Source organism: Gracilinanus agilis, chromosome 1 (assembly GCF_016433145.1).
Source record: "Gracilinanus agilis isolate LMUSP501 chromosome 1, AgileGrace, whole genome shotgun sequence".
Lineage (NCBI taxonomy): Eukaryota > Metazoa > Chordata > Mammalia > Didelphimorphia > Didelphidae > Gracilinanus > Gracilinanus agilis.
Window position 1 is genome coordinate 704,503,184 of NC_058130.1, and position 24,526 is coordinate 704,527,709.

Below are 24,526 nucleotides of genomic sequence, written 5' to 3' on the forward strand. Positions count from 1 at the left end.
GGATACCTGCTAACCATTTCGTCCCTCCCCCACCTCCCGGGGCCCTTGGCTACGCACACTGGCCAGGCTGCTGTCTAGGTCAGGCAGGCTCATGTCTGTCATAGACATTGAGGGGCTAAAGAGCTGCCGGAGAGAAAACAGATTATTGAGTGGGAAGGGCAGGCTGGCTCCGGAGAACGGGGCGGCGTGGCCAGGCCTGGAGCACTCACATCGAGCAGGGCGCTGGTGTCTACACTGAAGCCGTGGGTGGTCAGCATGGTCTGTAGGTTGTCCAGGTTGGAATCCATGGTGTCCAGGTGCTCACTGAGCTCATTTCTGACCAGGCAAAAAGAGAAGAGACTAAGGACGAGGGGCAGGAACACGCCTAAGCCCACGTGGCTATTTAAAGCCCGGGTTGAGGATGTGGCACCCTCACAAGCTGGAGGAGGCAGCAAGGGGCCTGCTTACTTCTGAGAATCCAGATTTGGGTGTCTATGAAGGGAAGCGGCCATGGCCATGTGGCTGCGAGGGACGAGGAGAAGACAGAGGCAGGGCTAAAATACTAAGGGGCCCCAAGAAAGGTATGTGGAGGGAGGGTGCAGCCCAGTGGGATGCCGCCACTCCTCTCTACCCCAGGGCTCCCTCCATCACTCTGGACCAGTGAGAGGCAAACTACAGCCTGCGGGCCAGATGTGGCCCCCTGAAATGTTCTATCTGGCTGCTGCTGGACATTATTCCTAATCTGACGAATACAATACAATGAAGAGTTGTCTTGGAAACAGACTGACAGATGAACATTTCCTTTCCTTTGGTCCCCTCCCCAGGCAGCATTCCTGTCTCTGGGCTTTGGCTTCCCACTGTATACTCAGCTATGTCCTATTCCCCTCCCTCCCATGCCCAAGTGTTGGCTGGACACACACACCCACACCCACACCCACACCCACACCCACACACACCCACACCCACTTAATCCACTAAAAATGCTGTTTTCATGGCATCCTCCTGCTCAAGAACCCCTAAAATCTGGCCTAATTATAACAGGAGCATGAATTCCCTCTATAATATCCTGGATAAATGCTTATTCAGGGTCTCCTTGGAGCTGTTTAGTGAAGGTCTCACTAGATAGGCAGACGGTTATATTTACTGCCCCCTCCCCCCCTAAACTTCCGTCTTAGAATCAATACTATCTATTGGTTCCAAGGCAGAAGAACACTAAGGGATAGACAATGGGGGTTAAGTGACTTGCCCAGGGTCACACAACTAGGAAATATCTGAGGCCAAATTTGAACCCAGGACCTCCCATCTCTGGGCCCGAATTTCAATGCACTGATTCACCTAGCTGCCCCCAAGCCTGTTACATTTAGGGACAGGTCTAATTGTTCCAAACCCCTTCGCCTGGCCTTTAACCCTTTCTCCACTGTTCCCCCCAGATAAAGTCCTCTGCTATACGCCTGAAGCCCAGGCCTTTTCTTTTACTTTCTTGCACACAAGACCCCATTCTGTGTGGAATGCTCTTCCTCCTTTATGTTCTCCACATCTGAATCATCTCCAGAAGGTGGGCAGGAAAGGCTCATTCCCCAGAAACGAGTCTCGCTGCCCATGCTCACCAACCCTTGGGCACCCAGCCTGGTGCTTTTCTCAGAGGATCAAGGGAGTTTAGGAAGGAAAAAATGTTAAATGAGAAGACTAAAGAGAAGAGTCAATACAATTTCTTCGAGTATTAGACATGGGAAGAGAGACTAGACTAATTGTAAGTGACATCAGACCTGGACCAACAGCTGTGAACAAAAGGAGGAAAATCTTCCCTAGCAACTGAGCTGTCTTACAATGGAACAGGATAAGAGGGAGGCCAGCTCCTCATTAGTGGAAGTGTCCAAGTAGAGACCAGGTGACTGTGTGGTGGGAGTATTTGGCTAGACAGGATGGCCTTGGAGATTTCTTTCAATTGCAAGATTTTTTGGATGCTCTTTAGTGCTGGACTCCTGGGAAAGAAATGTGGGACAGGAGAGATGCCAAATAGGAGGCTGGGGACAGAGGTTAGTGAAGCAATCAACTTTTTCCTGGGCCACAAATTAATCACTGGTTAACACTAATCCCATCTAACCAACCAATATAGCAATCTGTTCCCTCTACCAATGAAGGGAGAGGTGGCAGGGGCCTGGAAGGAATTTATCTAAAAAACTTAGTAACTTCTTATAGTTCAAATCCTCCACTCTGAGTCATTTTGACCCACACTGTGCCTCTGCACTCCAGGTCATCCCAACTCTGGCCAAGTCCCCTAACTATGCCAGGGAAGAATGGGCTGGGAGAGAGGGCCCTGGCCACTGCTAGGTTCAACCAGCAAGTTTACTATCTATTCCTGGGAGCACTGAGCCTAGGAGGGTGGGACTGATGTGGCTCTGCTGGGAGTCACTCCTTCCCCTGCACAGGAAAGGGAAAGGACCCTGCCTACTACTGGCCTCATCCAAACCTCCCTTTGGGGGAAAAGCTCACCCTAGCAGAATGCATCAGTGGGCTGGGCTGGGCATTGGGCTGGGCATTAGTCTGGGCCTTGGGTGCATGGGTCAGGAACTCTTCCCAAACATGCCCTTCCTCCCTCCCCCTTTGGGGGCAATGCTAACCCTGGCTGTGATCGGCAATGCAGAGAGGAAGAGGCAGGGCTGGGGAAGAGGCGGGTGACCTCAGACATCTGTGGAGTGCAAGTCAAACTGCAAGATACAAAAGACAACAGCACACGCCCAATTCAAAGTAAGGCCTGGGGCTGGGGGGTCTGGAGGGGTCCTGGCTAGAGAATGGAGCCTCTCATCCCTTTCTCTGTGGCTAGCCCTAGCTCCTGAGCTGTGGGGAAGCTGGGGTCACAGGTACCTGGCTCCCTAGAAAAATACACACACAATGCTTTTTCTTTCCAAGAAGGGAGATGGGGTAGACAGAAAGCAGCAGTGAGCCAAATGCAGCCAGCAGGTTAATGAAAGAACCAAGAGGCAGCAACCACAGGACTGGGTGGAGTGTTGGGGAGCTCTCAGTTTGGTCCAGACTCCCAAGTCAGGAGGGAGCCCCAGGCCCCTTGAATGGACTTTCCCCTCAGGATGGCTCTGGGCAATGTGTGCACATGCTGTCTGCATACCCACACTCACTTGTCGAGGCAGGCTACGCTGAGGCACTTTTCAGGAGTCTGGGGGGGACCTGGAGGTGGAGAGGAGATGACGCCCCCCACGGTGTCAGAAACAGAGGCGGCAGTGCTGGGCTCACTCTCCTGAAGAATGGAGTCGATGAAGGTGCAAGGGGACAGGGGAGTCTCCACAACTGAGGGGGGGTGGCCCGGACTGGTCTCCTCGATCTGGGGGCTTCGTGGTGGGCTGGGGGGCTCCTCCTTGATTCGTATCATTGGGCTGATCCTGAGGAGAGAGAGGGGTTTACCCACACATGCAGACTCCCTGAGGCAAGGTTGGCACAACTTGGGGGGTTGGGGGGCCCTCCCCAGGGCCCAGCTCCTGCCGTCTCCTCATATCCTCTTTCCTCCCTAGGGTGGCGTGCCCTGCCGCTTCTGCCACTGTGATCTGGGCCTAGCAGGGTAGGGTTATAGGAGTGAGCTCCACACATGAAGATAGGAGGCCACAAAAGAAAGGCCAACACAAATCCAGGAGGTTCCCTGTAGCCTTGCTGGCAGAGGGACAGCCTGCCGAGGAGTAGCTAAGGCCTGAGTGTTCCTAAGGCTGTTGAGGGGTGCTGGGCCAGGGGTGAGGGTGTGATGCTGGGGCCCTACCTCTCATCCACGCTGCCACTGGGGGAGGCCGAGGGGCTGGATTGGGCCAGCTCTGTGACATCTGAAATGATGGGTCCACTATTGGCTGCAGAGTCTGAGGAGTATAGGTTGGAGCCACTATAGGTTGGGGAAGAAGCCTGGAACAGCCAAACAGGGTTGGGGGATGATCAGGGCAGCAACCCTACCTTCTCTTTCCCTCCTCTTCCTTTCCCCAGCATATTATGGGGTGAGGTCTGGGAGGCTCTCCATATGGGATTCCTTTTCAGGGGCAAGCTCTCTCCTCCCTGTCCTGGCAACAGGGGTGTGGACTTTACCCAGTCCCAGCCTCCTGGCTCATTCCTGGTCCCTCTCCCTTCTCTTGTCTCCCCAACATTCCCCCCTCCCAGGAATATCATCAAGTGAGAGCCAATTTGCTAAGTGCTAATCACAGTGCCTGGCATTTATAGACACTTGTCCCCATGCCCTCCCCATGTGCTCACCGTGTAGGGAGAGGAGCCATGGACATGCTCCAAGGAGTACTGGCGGCTGTACTTGGGCATGGAATGTGCCGAGCTGCTATCATTCAACATCAGGGGGCTGTGAGGGAGGGAGTCACAAGGAGGAGAGGTGAGGCAGGCAGGAAGGAGGGAGGGAGTATTCAGGACTACCAGTAAAAAGAATCAGGGGTAGAGAGGGCTAGGCTGGACATTGGTGAGATGTGTCTCAAGGTCTGGGTGCTGCCCTGAGAACTGGCAGCAACTACTCACATCTTCCTCTTTACCCCTAGGATCCGGTTTGACTGGACCAGAGATATCAGGAACTGGATCAGCTAGAGGGAGAGAGAGAGAGAAAGAGAGAGAGAGAGAGGAGCCATCTATATGGGCTCCTGGGACCTCAGGCATGTCTCTGCTATCTTTATGAACCCAGAAATGGAAAGCAAGCAGCTGTGGGACCCCTAGGAGCCCAACCCCAACCCCAGGCCCATGCCCCTTTTCTCACCTTGTTGACTACTTTTTGCTGTTGGGCATGTTTCTGCCGAAGGCTGGCAACTTCTCTCCAAAGGGCTTCGTTCTCACTGCAAGAAAAGCAGGCAAGGGGGGATGAGTGAGGAGGCTCTGGGAACCCACAGTGCCCTGGAGGAGAGAAGCCTAGATCAGACATGATTACCACCCTCATGGAACTCAGGCAAATATGGGCCTGAAGGCAAAAAAATTACACTACACGGAAGTACATAAATGTGGCAAAGAAACTGACACATACAAAATTATTCACTTTAATCATCTTATTTTCCAGAAGTTAAATGATTTGAATAAGGTCACACTAGGCAAATGCAGCAGAGAAAGGATTTGAGCCAACATCCTCTTGACTCCAGCTCTGAGGTTTTCCACCGGCTAAGTGAAGAGAGGGAGGGAGAACATACTGGAGGAGACCTCTAAGCTCCTTGCTGCTCCCTGTAAGATTGAGCTTGCCTGGGGACCTGAGCAGGCCTGAGCAGGCCCCAGCAGGGCAAGGCTGGTGAGTCTCTCTCCTCCTCTTCCTCCTCCTCCCATTCACTGGCCAGTCCAGCTGGTAAAGCGAGGAATTCACCCAAACAAAGCTCTTTTACAAAGGAGGGACAAGTGTGCCCTGTCCCATAGCAAGAGAAGAAAGAGGGGCTGGAGTTAGGAGAGAAAGCCTTGAACTTAGCACTCCCAATCCCTTAATTTTGAAAATCAGGAAGAGTCAGGGAAACATCAAGATAACTATTTCATTCCCTTGGAGCTGTCACCGATACAGCTTGATTAAACACACTCCTAGCTCTCATCATGTAGTAATTAGAGCAGGTTATCTGATGGGGCAGGGCTCCTGGGACAATGGTGTGCTAGAAGCCCTGACAATGGCTCAGCCAGCATACTGTGGCTCTTTGTGTGCTGGTCTCCACACTGCCCCCACTTTTTAGTCACCTTTCTGGCTTCTATGAGCAACCCAGAAATGGAATCCTTAAAAAACTCAGAAGACCAGAAGATAACCTGGGTTGTCTCTGTCCTGGGAGGGGTCTTGGATACCATCTATTCTAAATACTTTCCTAAAAAAGGTGGGCTGGGGAAGGTTTCTTGGGAAATGGCATTGGGATGCAAATGGACACATGGCATGGGGCTGTGGGTGGAGTGAGACCTTTCTGGGGTCAGTATAAGCCTTGGGATCACTAGGGTTATTGGAAGAGGTATGGGGTGCCAATTGGGTCTACTTCAGGGGGTTGTGGGACCTTGTGCTAGGCAGAGTCCCTATTCTGGAAACCAAAGAGAAGCAGGATTAAGCATACTAACCAACACAAATGTTGGTCTTCAATGTCATGGGTCACTAAGGTCCATCATCACACTAATTTATATTTTGGGCTCCAGCCACAGACAACTGTTGCCAAACTTTCTGTACAGTTTTGCTATATCTTTTGTGACAAGGGTGGGTTGAGAACTGTTCCCACTGGTGGAAGGGAAAATTGTTTCCTTGTCTTTATCTCAGTCTGCCCTGATCTGGCTAGGATCCCTGCTGTGGCCCTATAAGAATGCTCTGAATATTTCCTAAACCCCACAGGATTTGACAGCCTCAATCCCAACCCCAAAGCAGCAGGTGAGGAGGGGTTGCTAGCCTGAAACCCATTCTGAAACCACAAGCTAAGAATGCTGGGAGGTATGGGGGTGGGCTCTTACTCTTTCTACAGTCAAGAAAATGGACTGTGGGTCAGCCTGCATATATGCCACTCACTCTTTGAAGCTGGCCTGGGTCAGAGCCCTTCTTCCCACCCACAAAGACAAGGGTTTTTCAACATGTGTCCTAACGTACAATTGACACCCCTATTACCCCCACCCCCCAACACAGGAATATATTATTTTTATGGTGGTTGTCATTTTTCAGTTATCTCTGATACTTTTGTGACCCCATTTGGGTTTTTTTTGACAAAGATATTGGACTGATTTGCCATTAACTTTTCTAGCTCATTTTATAGATGAAGCAAACAGGGTTACATGACTTGCCCAAGGTTACACAACTACTATATGTCTGAGGCAGGATCCGAACTCAGGAAGATGAGTCTTCCGGAATCTAGGCCTGGTACTCTATCTACTGTGCCACTTAGCGGCCTCGAATATGTAATTTGGAGGGAGGTAAATAGTGAACTGGAAAGGCACAGCAGTCCTGGAGGTATCTCCTATGGATGGCAAGGATGGACTCAGGCAAGCTGGGAGTAGGGTTTGGCGAACCAAGGTTCTTATAGGAGACTGAATTCCATCCAGTTCCACCATAAGCTAGGGCTCTAAGGCCAGAGAAATGATACACTGACTCTAAGCAAAAAATCCCTTAGTTATTAACTCCTGGCAGATCCTGAGAATGAAGGAGAGGCTGTGACTATAGGATACTGTTGGTCCCAGGCTATGGGAGCTGGGGACAGTCTAGCTCTTCACCCACTACCCACAGCTTCCAAACAAAACCAAACCAAAAAACTCAGGCTGTCAGGACTGCACAGCCCTGCCAGCGAGCAGTTAAAGATTAGCATCTGGGAGTACTTGTGTGAATCTGAGCATGCATATGCCTATGCTTTGGGAACAGAAAGACAAATAGCAGAGAATGATGGGATCTGAGTCAGCTTGGGTGGTCAGATCAGAGGAAAGCTCCACAAGGAGAATACAGGCAAACAAGGGCCTGGGGTTAGAAGGTAGAAGTACATTCTTAGAAGCCGACTGACATACAATGTGGTCATGATTTTACTGACATTCTCCCAGTCACCTAGACTTGTAATCTAAATGTCACCCTCTAGTGCTTACTCTTATCCCACACTCATCATCTACATAGTACTTTGAGGTTTGCAAAAGGCTTTACATAAATATCTCATTTGATCCTCAGAACTCTGGGAGGTTGGTGCTATTATTATCCCCATTTTACAGATGAGCAAATATCTAGAAGTATGATCTGTCCAGGGTCATAGTTACTAAGTGTCTCAGGCTGGTCTTGAACTTGTCTTCCTGACTGAATTTTATTTAATGAACATTAAACGCCTGCTATTTGGCAGGCACTATGCTAAATGTTGGTGCTACAAGAAACAACACACAAAAGGAAGCTAGAGAGAGAGGAGGAGGAAGAAAGAAGGGGTAGGCGGAGAGGGAGTGTGTGTAGACACCTGAAGGCATTTGTTCTATGGCATATTCAGTCCAATGACCTGGCCTCCTTATTTTCCCTAGAACAAGATGTTCCATCTCCCCATATCTGACATTTTTATTAGCTGTCCTTCCTTCTACATCTGGAATTCTCTTCCTCAAGTCTCAGCTAAAATCCTCTCTTGTACAAGTAGCCTTTCCCAAGTACCTTTTCTTTGACATCATCACTTATTCTGCAAATATCTTGGTTTTTTTCCCCAGTAGTTTGCATGCTGTTTACCCCATTAGATTTTAATCTCCTCAAGAGCAAGTTTTTTTTTGAGGGTGGTAGGGTGAGATGGGGAGGAGGGGGGTGGTCTATAAACTCTGAGTGCTTAGTATAGTGTTCAGCACACACCAAGTACTTAATGCTTTCTGACTGATTTTAATTGTTTTTCTTGACTTTTTCTAAGTAAGGATTCTCCCCATTCTATTTTTAAAGGGGAGGGGTATGATAGTGACTGTGATACAGAAGCAAAAAGTAGAGGGCCATTGAAACATGTTTAAAGGGCAGAGGAGAACTAAAGTTTGAGGGAAATACAGACTTAAAAACCAACAACAAATGGAATGGAATAGGGATTCAGGGTTTCATATCTAACTCCTTTTTTTTGTTGGGGTAAAGTACAGAATAAAAATATTTAGAGTTTCTAGCTTCATTAACTAACTGGTATTTTTGCTTCAAATTTGTCAATAATTTATTTGTTCTTTAGAATTTCCAATTGGTGTTAAACTGGACCTTTTGATTTGTTGCTTTCTTAGGTCTTAATTTTTAGTACATGTCTTATTCAGCGATTTTTTTTCTTTTTGGGGGATGAAAACATTCAAAAAATGTATATCTTTCCTTAAAGGCATGCTTTAAATGCATCTCCAAAGTTTTTCAATGTTGTCTCATTGTCACTTTCTTTGATGAACTTTTCTATTGTTTCCACGATTTGTTATTTGACCCACCAATTAATACTTTAGGATTAGTCTCCAATTAAAAATTTAAAATCCATATCTTTTTAGAATTGATACTAAATATTGGTTCTAAGGCAGAAGAGGGGTTAAAGTGAATTGCCCAGGGTCATCCAGTGAGGAAGTGTCTGGGGCCACAGTGGAACCCAGGTCCTACCGTCTCCAGGCCTCGCTCTCTATCCTTTGAGCTACCCAGCTGCCCCTTCCAATTAATTTTTAATTCTTTCTTTAAAGGCTCTTTATTGAATCTGCTTTTATTTTATTGCACTGCTGTGAGTAAAGGATGTGTCTAACATTTCTGCATTTGTTTATAAGGTTTTTATACACCACAGTCAATTTTTGGTAAAGGTTATATAATGGTGGGATATGTAGAATCCTTTTTATTCCCATTCAATAATGGCCAGAGATTATCTCTAACTTTTCCAAGATTCTATTAAGGTTCTTAAATTCATTAGATTTACTTAAGTGTAAAAGCGGCATATTGACTTAAGAATTTTACTGTTTCATTTCTCCTTGTACTCAGATTATCTTTTCCTTTAGATACAAGTTCTGCAAGTTTTCTTATGAATTTAATGTATTTTCACCACAAACTCTGCATATTAGGTACGTGTGTTTATATGCGCACATGCCATGTGCTCAACCCTGCTGTGTCTGGTTCAGATGAAAATGAGGTTCAAGTGCACTTCGTACATTTTTCTTACCCCTTTACTCTTAGTATTGGAGATAGTAAGCTCCTCCTCCTCCTTCCTTTCTTCCCTGGTATATTCCCTTTTCCCATATATTTTCTTTCTTCTTAAGATTACTAAAACAGAAGAGAACTAGTCCCAGGCCCTTTGTTTATTTCCATGATCCTCTATTATCATAGATATTAGAAGTCTGAAGGGACACTTTATAGCTAATGCAGTGATTCCCAAAGTGGGTGCTACCGCCCCCTGGTGGGTGCTGCAGTGACCCAGGGGAGCAGTGATGGCCACAGGTGCATTTATCTTTCCTATTAATTGCTATTAAAATTAAAAAAAAAAATTTAATTTCCAGGGGGCTAAGTAATATTTTTTCTGGAAAGGAGGCGGTGGGCCAAAAAAGTTTGGGAACCACTGATCTAATGTATCTATTCCATTAGCATGTTAGTACTTCATCATTATTGCCTCTTCCAAATGCTCAAATGTATTTTACATCTCTAATTTTTCTTGGACAACTGTTTGCCTTTCAAAGCTTCTACATAGCTCTTTAAGCCAGTTTAAAGATCTCAATTCTATTGAAGATCCATTAAAAAACAAAACACCAAAACCCTTATCTTTCATGTTCTAAATTACCTAGCTGCTCCCGCCCTTTTTAAAAATTTCATTTTTAAAATTAAAAAACTTTTTAACACAGTGATAAGGCAAGCAATAGGGGTTAAGTGACTTGCCCAGGGTCACATGGCTAGGAAGTGTCTTGATCCAGATTTGAACCCAGGACTTCACATCTCTAGGCCTGGATTTCAATCCACTGAGCCACCCAGCTGCCCTGACTCCCTTCAATTCTAAGCTCTCCATTCTAATTCTAAGCTCCCTAGCTCTCATTTAACATGACATCTTTTTCTCATTCACTTCTAGCTTATAGGGGTTCTTCTCATCCTTGTGACTAGGTCCTTGTTTTCTCTAAGGCTATACTTGGGCCATTTCTTCATTTTGTTTGGCATTTTCTTCTATATACACCTTTCTCCAGCCTCAGTTTCTGGGTTGAGGCTTTTTGGCTGAGTCAGACTCTGCTCCCTCCTGTACAAAGGTGGTCCAGTGGCTTTGGAGTTAGGAAGCCTTGAGTTTGAATCCTATTTTAAATGCTTAATACCTGTATAACAATGGGCAAATCAATCTTTTTCAGACTGTCTGTTCATCTGTAAAATGGGGATGGATAATAGCACTTATTACCTCACAGGACTTTTGAGGATAAAATGAAATGATATATGTAAAGTGCTTTACAAACCTTAGAGTGCTATAATAAAATGCTGGTGTTATTATTATCCTTTTGCATGGTGTAGGCAGGCCTTACTTGGTCCTTGATGTGGTGCCTAAGACTAAGTCCTGCCCTTTAGTTATTTTTGGGTTTTGACTTACTCTCCTGGTGGCCTGATTTAGGTTTTGGCTTTGGCTCACATTTCTTTCCTTATCTAGTCCTGATCTCAACCTGACACTATTCCTTTGATCCTGATGGCCCCTAACCAGATATCTACTGAGTTTCCTGCCAGACCCAATGCTGCTCTGGTACTGCCTCCTGCTGTGGGTCCAGTTGCTTACATATTATTCTGGAGCCTGATTACACTCAGAACTCTTCTTGTGTAGTTCTGGACTGAAAGAAGCTTATAGCCATTTTTCTTTGGTTTTATTAATGCTCCTATTTGTGAATTTCTAGAGCTTTACTGGAATATTTGGGGGGGAGGTGAACTAGAGGGAAGCTGAGGTCCTCTAGGTTTTAACATACCACTGTCTTAGCCAGAAGAGTCATAGGGAATTAGCCTTAAATTTTATTTAATCCATTGCTCTATGTCCAGGAAGGACACTGTCTCAAATCATATGGACGTGAAATTCCTCATGGATCTCATAGCTACCCGATAAGTAAATCCAGAACCTTTATATCCACCTCTCTGCTCTTTCAGCTGCAACCTAAGCCCAGTAGGGCCAGGAATTTCAGAGGGTCTGGCCCCAAAATGGGGTCTGAAGGAACCAAATGTCTTTACTCTCTCTACAAGGGCCAATTGTAGAGGCTATATAGTAGGCTCTGTAAAGAATGAGCTGGTGACAGGATGTTTTAAATTAACTTTTGGGGGAATGTTTAAGAGCCAACAGGTGAAGCCCCTGATTAAGAACTTTACAGGGCTAGGGGAAAATGTCCTGGTTCTACTTCAGGCTATATTTGCAGGTTGGGAGTAAGGGCATCAAAAGGTATGGCCTGACCTCTTAGTTGGACCTCCTATGAGTGTAAGACACCAAGAAGTTCCTTATCCAAATGTGAATGCACATGAGAAAGAAATGACTAGGCATGGGTTGGAGAGGAGATCAAGGACATGTCATACTGGAATATGGTGGTGGGTTGTGCAGGTTCTGATTATATTTCCTCATTACTCAGCTATGGCAGCAGATGGAATCAAGGACCTCTGGGTGGGGCAAACTCTTCACTTAGGGAACAGACAAAGGCTGCCTGGCTTAAAGATGATGTAAGAAAACTCTAAAGGTGCTTAGGACTCTTCTGGTCTTTCAGGTGGAAAGTTGAATAGGTGGCAAATATAAGGAGACCTGCCTAAGTTGGGAAACACACACATGCCAAAGGCTAAGGAAGATGAAGGAACATCCCAGGAAGTTCAATCCTGGGTGTGTATGTGGCTGAGGGAATTCACAATAATGGAGAGAGCTATCTGAGTATGGTCTGGGCTCAAAGAACCAGATCTAAGAGAAAGTTCGCCAAATGAATTTCATGCTTACAGCAACTGAGTTTTAGGGGAAACATTCTACCTTCTCTAGTTCACTAGGACTACAGCACCTAAGGCAATGGAATAACAAAAAGAAGCTTGGAACTTAGGGTTTGGGACTCAACACATATGAGGGAAAAGTATAAGCTTTGAAGGACAGACGTTTGATATAATTGCTAACATTTAAAGACTGTTTTAAGGTTGGTAAATTCTCCAAATTTTCTCACTTGATCTTCACAACAACTCTGTGAGGTAGGCACTATTATTTAACTTTCTTTTACAGATGAGGAAACCGCGGCATAGGTTAAGATCTTGTCCAGGGTCTTCCAGACCCTCAAGCTCAGCACGATATTTACTTCACTGCCTAACGAGCTATGGCTAATAGTAGTGACTCCCCAAAGGGCATGCAGTAGAGAGGCTGGGGTCAGTCTGAAAGGTGGCTCTTAGCCATAAGGGTGGTCACCGGATGCCGTGGTTACCTGAAGGCCTTTCCTTAGACAGGGCAGAGAGGATATCCAAGTTCTTCACTATCCTATTTCTACGCATGCCCAAGTCCTGCTGCCCTCTAGCTCTATGGGGGAAGGGAGAAGAACAGAGAAGATGCTCATATACTGGAGCCTCTCTTGGAGAGGAAGCCAGGAGCATGAGCGGGTGAGGGAGGGTAGTTAATGTATGTTTATGAATCGCTTATCCTCCGGGGGCTAAGATGCCAAATGAGAGAGACAACATGCAAAAAACTAAATATGAGAAGATATAACCTGTCTAAGAGGAAAGCTACCCCAGGCAGAAGGGCTCCAGCAGTGGGGGTGTAGGGAAAGACCTCCTACAGAAGACAGGAAATAAGCCAGGTCTGGAAGGAAGGATCAGAGTGCAAGGTGGAGAGCAGAGGGCAGTGCAGAATTGAACTGATTCAATCCACAAGAGTCAGGGAAGGGTGGAAAGTATAGCCAGTATGGAGTGATGGCAGGGGAGAGAACTGAGGAATGCAGAGAGGGGTAAAGAAAAGAATTGGGTAGGTAATGGGGAGAAGAGGAGATGGAAGCCACCGGGCTAAGGCATCTTCTTCCTGACAACTTAGTGCACTGGGCTGGGCTGCGAGTTCTCATTCTACCATTAATTCCCTGTGTGACAAGCCCATTCCTATCTTTAGGATTGTTTTCTCATGTGCAGAAACCAGGCAGTGTTGAACTAACTGGTCTCCATCATGACTCTTTGCAGTGCTAGCATTTATGATCCTCTTTGCCTTGGCCTTGTTTGGGAGCTGAAAGACCTCTCTTCCTCAGTCCTTCTGCTACTTTATAGATCCATCTCAAGGGATTTATTACTCGTTGGCCCTTCAGAACACTGGTAACTGCTAAAGGAGGTATATTATAACAGAAAGAGTCTAAGATCTGGAATTAGAAGACCTGGGTTCAAAATTTTAAGTCACTTATGACCTGTGTGACTTTGAATTAACCTCTCTGAGCTTACATGGCATCTTCTTTTAATCAAGGGAGTTTGCATAAAAACTAGCCCAGTGAAATACTGGGCTAGAGCAGAATTACTGCTGGGTTCATGGACACTGTGTATTGGGCCATATCAACTCAAAGGTTTCCATGAGCTCTAAATGTATGAAACCATAAGTAGATGCATTCTAAGGCTCCACCCAGAAAAAAAGTTCTCAAATTTTCTATAATGCAAAATTAATAAGGAGGAGGGGAGAGAAGGGAGAACATTCTAGGCATGAAGGCAGGAATATGCAGGTCATATTTTAAGCAAAGCGAGTAATCCCTATTCTGACTGTAGCTTAGAGTAGGTAGACAGGAAAAATATAAGATTTGAAAAGCAAGGCTGGCAGGAAGAGACTGCAGAGATCCTTGAGTGCTGGACAAAGAAGTCTGAGCTTGGGAGGTAGCAAGGAACAAGAGCAGAAGGATTAGAAATCCAATCATGCCCCAGGGACATCTCCATGTGACCATGGGTGAGGCCCACTGTTTGGGCATTAGGCTGGAATGGTCTTCTAGGCCCTTCCAGCTTTAAGTGGATGCTCTGAAATTCTTGCTAGAGCTAAAGGTCACTAAAGGAAGAATGGGAGAAATACAGCAGCTGCTGCTACCACCATGCAGGCTCTTGGTAGGCAGTCTAGTAGAGTTGCTATCCAATCTCCAGTCTTATAGGCAGGACACAATGAGTGATCTAATCTTTTCTCTCTTCTTCATTTCCTCTCTCTATCCAGTTTGCTGTTAAGCCCTGCTATTACTTCTTTGGAAAGTAGAATCAGGAGAAGACTGGATCACTGCTCTCTGAGTCAGGGGCCTTGAGATCTCTGCCAATCACTAATTATGTAACCTTGGACAAGTCACTTCCTTTCTCTGGACCTCAGTTTTCTCATCTATAAAAAGGGGATAGATGAAATGATTTTCTAATTCAGTTTGACAAAACATTTATTAACTCCCCACTATATCCTGTGATTGGCCAATGAAATTTATTGCAGATTTCTTAGTACTCACAGAGGATCAGACCTGGAAGAGAGAAAAAGCAACCTGTCCAAAATCACAGATCTAGTCAATGGCAGAGACTCTTAAGACCAAAACACTAACCTCTTTAGTCTTCATCCAATGCTCTCCCCCCACTGTCCCCATTATTGGGACTTTAATGCAAGCACCCTCCCCTCAAGAGGACCTTCTCTTTGTTCACTCAGTACAGAGCTTGTATGTACAATGTTGTGTGTATGATATCTTACCACCCTCTACCCAATTAGAATGTGAACTAATTAAGGGCAGGGACTACATCTTTTTCCCCCTTTTGTATTCCCAGCACATAATAAATGCTTGTAGAATAACTGCCTCAGAACCCGAGTGCAAAGGCCTCAATGAAGGTTTCCTTCTTTCTCAACTCCGAGTCATGATGCACTCTTGCCAGACTCATTTTCCAAAAAGATAAGTAAAGGTCTCCCTAGTCAGCAGGTCAGCTTGGGAAGCCTGCAGGTCACTCTAGAAGACTGATAGCAGCAGAGTGTACCTGTCTTTCTGAGTTGGAAGAATTAAGGTAAGAACAGCTGTTCCCTGGTTGCTTGCCCCAAGGTGCAAATCTTCTTCCACATATACAAGGGCTCCAGGCTCTAGGTGCACTGGAGGGCACTGACTCATAGCTTAGAGAAATGACAAATAACTGGAGACCAAAACCACACGGATTTTCTTTTCTGTAATGAACTGAAGCTCTTCCTGTTACTAATATGTTCAGGGCTTTGCCCTGTCTCAGTTTTAGGAGGCAGACAGCAGGTGTGGATGGCCCATTCCTCTTCCAAAACCTGTATCTGACAGGTTGCAGGTCCTCTCTAGGTCCCCAGGGAGTGGCTACCTTTGAAGTCCCAAAGTGAAGCTAAAAACACTTGACTGATCACTCCATAGGGGAAGACTCTTGCTCCTTCCTCAAAGACAACTCCAGAGAGATGATAGTCAGGGTTATGAATCTGGGCATCAACTCTGCATCTATCAATTGAAAAACTAGGACAGCAGAAGTCCCAGATAAAGGAGAAAAGCCTATAGATCCTTATTCCAAAGACTGGCAGAGCTGAGCAGAGGAGAACTGGTTTGGTGAGGCTTCTCTCTATAGCATCTTTCTTCTTGTCTACACCTCAGGTGGGAAGGAACAGGGCAGGCTGATCTCTAAGTTTTATGATCTGTGATCCTATGTCCTTTCACTTGGCAGTCAGGACCCTGCTCCGACTTTCTTAGGTTTTCCATACCCTAAGAACAAAAATATTTTGGATAGCATAGAGAATCTAGAAAGACAAAAGATATCTCTTAAGAAACAACTTTTTAAGCAGGAAATCAAGCACAAAGTAGGGCCATTCTTGAAAATTTCATATTGGATTCAGCTAGAAAACTATAATTATAAGAAACGGACAGGGGCAGGTAAGTGTCTCAGTGGATAGAAGGCAAGGTCTGAAGATAGGAAGGGCTGGGTTCAAATCAGGCCTCATATACTTTCTAGCTGTGTGACCCTGGGAAAATCATGTAACCCCAAGTGCCTAACCCTACAGTTCTTCTGCCTTGGAATTGATACTTAGTATTGATTGTAAGACAGGAGGTAAGGGTTAAAAAAAATAATGACAGGATAAACACCAAGGTCCAAAACTATGGTGCTGGAGTGAGTGGGTAGGGAGAGAAGAATGGGAGATGGCATAAAAGTTCCAGAATGAGAAGGGAGGAGCTGTCTGCATTTTAGATGGCTTCCCCAATCATAAGGCAGTGGCAGAGTAGTGCAATAGGGCCGTGGTACTATCTGGGGCTTGAGCACATGGTCTCCCTGACACTTTGTCAGGTAAGAGCAGCTCTTGGTGGAGTTGGGGAGAGGAAGGGAAGGACAAATCTAACCCCTTCCCAAATGGCTCACGACTTCGTTCTTCTCCCCAAATCCAGGAATATTGCCATTTTCCAAAAAGACAGCCCTATGTACCCCCCCCCTCCCGCCTTCCCCAGGTACATACTGTTTCATGGCTATAAGCTTTGAGTCCATACTCTCCTGTTTGCCCTTCATCATCTGAACATCTGTTAGCAGTTTGGTGACGTTGTCCTGTCGGACCTTTATGTCCTCGTGCTTTATGCTGGAGACCTGGGGGCCCGAGAAGGTGGACTGTTAGTGAGGTCCCTCTTCCATTCCAAGGCTGGCTATGGGTGCGTACACACAGATGCATTCGCACCCACAGAGACATCTCACTTTCCAGTTCCTGGGTGCAGAAGCAAACTGACCACTGAGCTAATGAGAAGGGAGTGTGCCAGGAGTTCTTAACTTTGGACTAACCACTTCTGGCTCTGAATGGCAGCTGTCCAGTGCATTAGCTTCAGGCATTTTAGGGGAGGGACACTGAATGAGGCTTGGGGTTCTTGAGGCTCTTCCTTAGACCTAAGCTAGCCTGGACGCTGCCTCCATTTCTAGCAGGAGCAGGGAATGCTTCTCTGGCTACACAGTAACAAAGCATAGTATGCTTTAATGGGCTGCCTTCTATTCACAACATTCTAGGACTTCTGATTCCGACTTCCTCTCACCCATACATATCGGGAAGCCGAAGGGAGGAAGCTCAGGCACCACTTTTGTTCTGTCAGTGGCCCTTCTGAACCCAACCCAGAGACCCCAGACTTGATTCAGGGTCTGGTGTAATTTTGAAATACTTTGGGGAAGGGAGATTCCCCATGGAGATGATGTAGCTCAGTAGGTGGAGGAAGGAGGAAGAAAGAGTACCTTTACCTTAGCTGGGACACTACCTCTGTCTCCTCCAAAGTGGGTGGTGGGGAGGTCTGGCCTACATTGCGGTGGGCTGCTGGAATCCAGCAAGAATAGGAGGGAGGCAGAAGGACTCACACTGGTTACTTTCCTCTTGATGTTCTCTAGGAGCTGCTCCTGGCCTCGGATAAAGTATGGGTGCTGAAACTCAGTGTCATCTCTCTCCGGCTTTACCAGGCCACCTTGTTCAATGTGGACCACCTTCCGAAAACCATCTGTATCATAGGAAAGAGAGAAAGATAAACAAACGTCAGGGGCATCTACACATCCCTTTCCATGCTATGGAGGAAGCAGAAACCAGCGCAAGAGCCCTCAGCACTTAACAAAGGCCTCTGGCCAGTGATGGGGAGGGAGGCCCGCTGCATCAGTGTCCTTCCCACGATGTACACAAGGCTCCAGTTAGGTCTGACTAGGATGAGGGTGAGGCACAGAAAGGCTATCTGCCCTAGGCAGGGCCTGGGCCTCTCCTACTGCAGCTAACATTTACCTTGGCTTTTTTGGCTTCTGCATTACATTGCTGACTCATTATTATTCAGGCCATTAAAATCATGAGACATTTTTCAGATGAGATGTTACTTATCCACACACATCCATCTTGTACTTATGAAGTTGATTTTTGAACCTAAGTACTAATACTTTATGTTTATCCTTATTAAATTTCATCTTATGAGAATATGATCCTTATTCCTATATTTAATACATGGAGCCTTTTTAAAAAAAACCCTTGTCTTCTATCTTATTATCAACCCCAAGACAGACCTAGGTAATCAGTTTAAATGACTTGTCCAAGGTAACATAGTGAGGAATTGTCTTGAGGTCAGGTCCTTTCGACTCCAGGCCTACCTCTCTACCCACTGTGCTAATGTCCTAAGGCATGTCATCTTATCTTATGTAAAACTTAAAAACAAAACAAAAAAACTTTTACCCTTCTGTCTTAGAATCAGTACTGTGTATTGGTTACAAGGCAGAAGAATGGTAAGGGCCTACAATGGGTGTTAAGTGACTTGCCCATTTAAGTGACAGCTAGGAAGTGTGTGAGGCCAGATTTGAACCTATGACTGCCCATCTCTAGGCCTGGCTTGCTATACACTGGGCTACCTAGCTGCACTCTTAAGTAAAACTTAAGAAATGTTTGTGGTACTAACACTTCTGTTCTACAAATGACTGATTGTTGTGTGAAGTGTGACTCTTTTGAGTTTCTGAAGGCTGTGCAAGCAAAGCATTAAATTTTAGTAAGTCCTATCATTCTGGAAAAGTTTAGTATCAAAAAGTCCTAGCAACAGACTCTGCTGATCAAGGATGAACTAAGCTAAGAGTGGAGTAGACTGAAGGTTAGATGATGAATTCTTTGACCATGACACTTAAAAACAAAACAAAACAAAACTGGTCCTCAGGCCTATGCTGTCCCCCTCTGTTTCTATTGTGATGATGGCAGCAAAGGCAGACAGTGCTATCACCTCTCATTTCTGGCCTCTTTATGAACATAAATGCAATACTCTTACGAAATCTTTGTCCAGTGACCATTGAATTGACACACTATTATAAAGAAGATAATCATATCAATACTTGTAATAAACATGTATGGTAATAAATAAAAAACAAAAGGAAGTTGCAGCCAAACAGAAAACTAGTTCAAAGATTCTGCCTGAGGAGCAAAGGAGCTGGTTTCATTATATATTTAAAGGCAACAGAAAACATGCCATGGGGTACCTGGCCATCATATCTTGTAGTCCTCATGATAAACCTGAGCAAAAAGATCACAATGAAGATATTTGCTGTGTGTGACAATATGTTTACAAGATGTTGAGAAATTTTGAGAAGATGCTGACAAGCTCTTCCCAAGTCAACCTCAGTTTTGTTTGGTGTTCTTAATGTAAAGTCAGGGGATGTGGAGGAAGACAGTGGAATTAATTAATGGTCTGCACATTGATACCTTTTATATGTACTATTCTTCATGGGAATTGCTATACCTCCCTTTTCCCTCAGAAAGAATATTATCTCATCTATGTTGCTTATGTTCAGTCTCCTGATCTCACCTACTCCTTAAGGTAAAATTATTCAAGCCAATTATATCACAACATAAGACAAAGTCCCAAGCCAAGATGTCAGTGTTTTCTTTCCAGTTCTTCTGAGAGAGTATTAAAAAACCCCAAACTCTTAATCAACACAGAAGGGTAGGCAGTGTGGCTCGGTGACGAGGTGATATCCTGCTTGCTGTTGTGCTCTTCTGATATGTGGGCCTGAAACATTTCCTAGGAGGCAAGATGATTAATTTAGATTGGGCCAGCTATAATAAACTGGACTATCACGATTGGGTTAGTGGGAATGGGACCTCAAGACTGCTGATTTCTAGTTGATCCTCAACATCTTTTTGATATAGTCACTGCTGATCAGTTGATTCGTCAGGCTAATTAATTAATAAGTAAGGAAAAATGTGTTGGAAAACACACTTCAGATCTGAGAAACGAAAATGGCCAAAAGTTTCTAGACTACTTGATGTTTCATACCTACATATCATGAATACTTTATTTCAAACTAGAGTCAGAAAGTGCTGGCCCTGGTGAGCGTCAAGTATTGTAAAAAGCAAGACTGACTGTAACTTAAAACAGGAAACAACTGGTTACTGATGTGGGAGTCAAATCAGAATAAACTCTGTTACTATCAGAACAATGATGAGATACAGCAAAGGCCAAAATCAACACGTTAGAAGAAAGGTCAAAGATGAGAAGATGACACTGGGAACCACAGCTATGGCTTCAACTTGATCTATTCAAATGAGTTTTGACACTGTGTAGAGAGAAATAGAAGAAAAAATGTTGACCCTAAGCATTGCCATTTCCTTTTAGAGTTAAATAGTTGCCACAAGGAGGTGGCCAAAAACAGCCTGAAAATGCCTTAGTCAGCAAATGTCAAACAGATAGACATGCCAGTCAAGGACAACACAAATTTAGAATACAAAGTTAGTTGGAAACTATGATGGAGGAGGACAGGAGAAGATTACATGCAGTAGCTTTTTATAAAATAGTGCAAGTGAAAATAAGTCTACAGAAAACATGGCTTGGGAATCAAATGAGTCATAATCAAAGAACACTGATAGACAAAGTTGGCAGAAGCACAATAGACTAAATGAAAAAAAATTGTCAAAATTTTTATACTGCTCTATTTTCATAATCAGTGTCAGAAGAACCATCACATATGGATCCTAAAACTTCAGTCTTCAGTGTTATGGATCAGATATGGCATTTAGAAAGGTGAAGTCTAGCTGGACCCTTCTGCTGAGGAGACTGATGCTGGTGGATTGCTTGCGTCCGAGAGTTCTAAGCTGTAGTTAGCCTAAAGCCAAACAAGTATCAAGGTGAGGCCCACAAGGGCTGAAGGTCATCAAGCTACTTAAGGATAGATGAACTGTTCCAGGTGAGAAAAATGGAGCAGGTTACAGCTTTTAAGTCCATCGCAATTGGGATTTGGCCTGTGAGTGGCGACCATAATTGCAAGCTGGAAAAAAATAGGGACAATCCAGTTCTACCATTCACTCACATTCCCCCTTTTCCCCCCCAAAAAAAGGGCAAAGGAAAGGAAAAGAAAAGCCAAGAAGAGTAAGAGGATCAGAACAGCTATATATCAAAGAAATCCATGCTGGATACTATATTAACTTGAAAGTATAAACTATCAAATTAAATTTTTATTTTCAGATTCTCAATCACCTACTACCTTTCCCCAATTGAGATAACAAGAAAAACAAAACCTCTTACAAATACATATACTCAAACAAAACAAATTCCCACACTGGCCATGTCCCTCCAAATACAATCTATCTATACTCTGAGTTCATGGCTTCTCTATCAGGAGGTGGGCAGCATGTTTCTTCTGGAGTTCAGGGATACATTTATAAGAAGTCTTAGAGAGGCTAAACAAAAGGATGATAAAATAAATCAAAGATGACTTTAATATCCTCAAAGGCAACTAAGATAAAAATAGTTACTAGTGAAACATCGCAGGGAATACACAGAAACCAAAACCCCCACAAAAGCCTTTGGCATAGCAAGATCCAAATATGGCCTTAAAGGCTCTCTCTCAACAAAGATTTCTCAAGTATATGTTAAAATCACACTAGATTTCTTGAAAAATCCTCTGATTATCAACATCAACAACCATGAAACAGGGAGATATATTTTTTCCAAAAGTATTTAACACGATTGAGGATATTTTCTTTAAACCCTTACCTTCTGTCTTAGAATCAATACTAAATTAGTTCCAAGGCAGAAGAGCAGTAAGGGCTAGGCAATGGGGGTTAAGTAACTTGCCCAGGGTCACACACCTAGGAAGTGTCTGAGGCCATAAAAGTTTAAAAAATTTATGCAGACAAAAGTCTACTTGGTCTTTTTATTTCTTCTATCCCTTATTAAGTTGATAATTATTTACTTAGACACAACTATTAAAAAGTTCTTTGATATTCTTTTTTTTAAATTTTATTTAATTGATTAAGAAAAATTTTCCATGGTTACATAACTCATGTTTTTTTTCTCTCCTCTTCCCACACTTCTCCTGTAGCCAATGTGCAATTCCACTGGGTTTTACATGTGTCATTGATTAGGACCTATTTCCATATTATTGATATTTGCACTAGGGTGATTGTTTAGAGTCTACATCCCCAATCATATCCCCATCAACCCCTGTGATCAAGCAGTTATTTTTCTTCTGTTTCTACTCCCACAGTTTTTTCTCTGGATCTAAGGTCACCTTTGAATAGGACCTCCTAACTGTAGGTCTGGCTCTCTATCCACTGAGCCTCCTAATTCCTCCAATTGAGGATATTTTAAATAATGTCCAGATGGAAAAGATAAAAAAAAAATACATATTAATGACCTCTGGATGGTCCAGCTTATGGATGATACTGTACCGACTTCATCAAGTCCCAGAGAGAACATATAGAGAGGAGTTTCCTCAATGAGAACCGTGATCTTAAAGAGACTGACTCAAATTTAGGAAAAACTAAATGGATGAAAAAAATGCCTTTTACCTAGACTGGTGATGGCAAATCTACAACACACATGTCAGCACTGACACATGTAGCCATTTTCGATGACATATAGCTGCATACAGAGAAGTATAGGGTCACATGCTGAGGATGAAACATTTGCTGTAGTGTAGTGTGGACACTGTGCACTATAGATGACAATTCTACCTATATTAATATACCTATTTTGGTTTATTAAATACAGTTACGTATTTCAATTATACATTTTTGTTATCTAAAGTATAAATATTGTGAAATTATGGTTTTTTTCCTGAAGTAACACACCACCCGAGTTATGCTCAGTTTTTTGGCGAATTTTGACACACCAACCTCAAAAGGTTGCCCATCACTGACCTAGACCATAACACCAGCTTAATGGTCAGTCCATTGACTAAGTTCATCAATAGATATATTTGTTCCAGGTGCTACAGATGAAAAATGAACAGGGTCTATAACTGAAGAGAAGACAGTGATTTGAGAACTCATGCTGGGCTTTTTATGATCCCACAATTATAAGCTACGGCTGGGGTCAGAAAAACCTGAATTCAAATCCTGTCCCAGACACTTAGTAGTTCTATGACCCTAAGCAAATGTCTTAATCTTTGTCTGCCTTAGTTTCCTCATCTATAAAATGATGTTAATAATAAATAGCATCTATCTTAAAGGGTTATTGTGAGAATATTTGTAAAGCATGCAGTGTAATGCTTGGTACATGGGAGGTGCTTAATAAATACTTATTTCTTTTTTCCTATTATTCTGTGTGAGGACCCACTTTCAATACAAATATTCTCATAGCAATTCTGAACATTTCCATCTCTAAGGAACCAAAGTTTCATGTGATTCAAAGGGCACCAGAGAACCTCTTTAGAAGCAAATGAGCTGGTAGGACAATTGTATTCAAGAAGCAGATTAAAGCCCACCACCCTGAAGGATCAGTGTGCTCCAAGGAGCTGGATCATCTGTGTGACAAGAGCAAGGGATGGCTGATGGCACAGGCCACATGCTCTGCACTTGTCCCAGTCCTCACAAGTCTCTGATGTGTTGGTGCTATGTTGTCCCTGCATGGCTGGTCTATGCTTCGCTAAGAAGGCTTGGATGGGCCATGATCTGCTGGGAAGGGGGTACTCACATAAGCAAAACTGCAGGACCCCTGAAATCGGTGCTGGAGGCCCAGACTTCATCTTAGAAACTGTTGCCAGAATCACAGTATTTTAGCACTGGAAGTGACCTGAGAAATCACCTAGGCGAGTCTTTTCTTTGACAGAGAAGCCCTTATCTAGAGCTGTTCAGGAAGTTATCCTTAGCTAGATGGTCAGTAGGAGCAGGGCCAGAACCTGGAAGCTGCCTGTTCAGGCCTCTTTCTTCTTCACCACACTGTGCTAGCTTTATGCCCCAAAGGGACTGTAAGCTCTAATCAAAGGGACTGGTCCTCCGTGGAGTCTAGAGCCTCCATCTCCCCCATTTCCCTTGCTCCTCCAGCTCTATCCTTCTGGCCTGTCCTCTCTGTGGTGGCTTGGGCCTGGCTGCTATCCATAGGAAAATGGAAGGGGCAGGTCAGATTTCTTTATCTCCTACCCTCACACAACTCCTGGGGCCTGGCCTCCCCCACACCCAGCATTACTCACACATATTGAGTTGCCGAACGAAGCTGGCCATGTTGTTGTGCTTGAAGTACTTTGGCAGCACCTCCTTGGCAAACTGGCCTTGGTCAAAAACATGGAAGCTATTCCCACTCTGTGGAGAAATAAAGCAGAGGGGAGTTAGTGGTGGCTATGAGGCAGGGCATAGGACCTTCCCTCCCTCAGACTCTCCCCCTGCCCTAGGGACAATTGGGGGGGGTGGTGTTTAGGAGCCAGAGAAAGTAATAATTCACTAGTATATTCTCTGTAACCTGGACAGAGTAAAGCAGGACCGCAATCCCCACAATGGCCAGACTAAAAGCAAAGGACTAGAAGAAA

At 44.5% G+C, this 24,526-nt stretch overlaps 1 protein-coding gene across 2 annotated transcripts in view; it reads right to left on the minus strand.

Annotated features, from left to right (window-relative positions):
- Positions 1-24,526, minus strand: part of HSF1 (heat shock transcription factor 1) — a 56,175-nt gene that overhangs the window by 1,312 nt on the left and 30,337 nt on the right. Inside the window, exons 1-11 of one of the 2 annotated variants that reach the window (XM_044669543.1) lie at positions 24,194-24,265; positions 17,630-17,766; positions 16,758-16,882; positions 4,721-4,796; positions 4,489-4,550; positions 4,222-4,318; positions 3,743-3,879; positions 3,114-3,374; positions 2,601-2,687; positions 210-315; positions 58-123 (exon numbers count right to left, since the gene is read on the minus strand). In XM_044669543.1, coding sequence (XP_044525478.1) covers positions 58-123; positions 210-315; positions 2,601-2,687; positions 3,114-3,374; positions 3,743-3,879; positions 4,222-4,318; positions 4,489-4,550; positions 4,721-4,796; positions 16,758-16,882; positions 17,630-17,766; positions 24,194-24,224 — 1,185 coding nt within the window. In that variant the 5' untranslated portion in view covers positions 24,225-24,265. Of the gene's footprint in view, positions 1-57; positions 124-209; positions 316-2,600; positions 2,688-3,113; positions 3,375-3,742; positions 3,880-4,221; positions 4,319-4,488; positions 4,551-4,720; positions 4,797-16,757; positions 16,883-17,629; positions 17,767-24,193; positions 24,303-24,526 lie in introns of those variants that run through there. The other variant, XM_044669539.1, reaches the window with a different exon arrangement.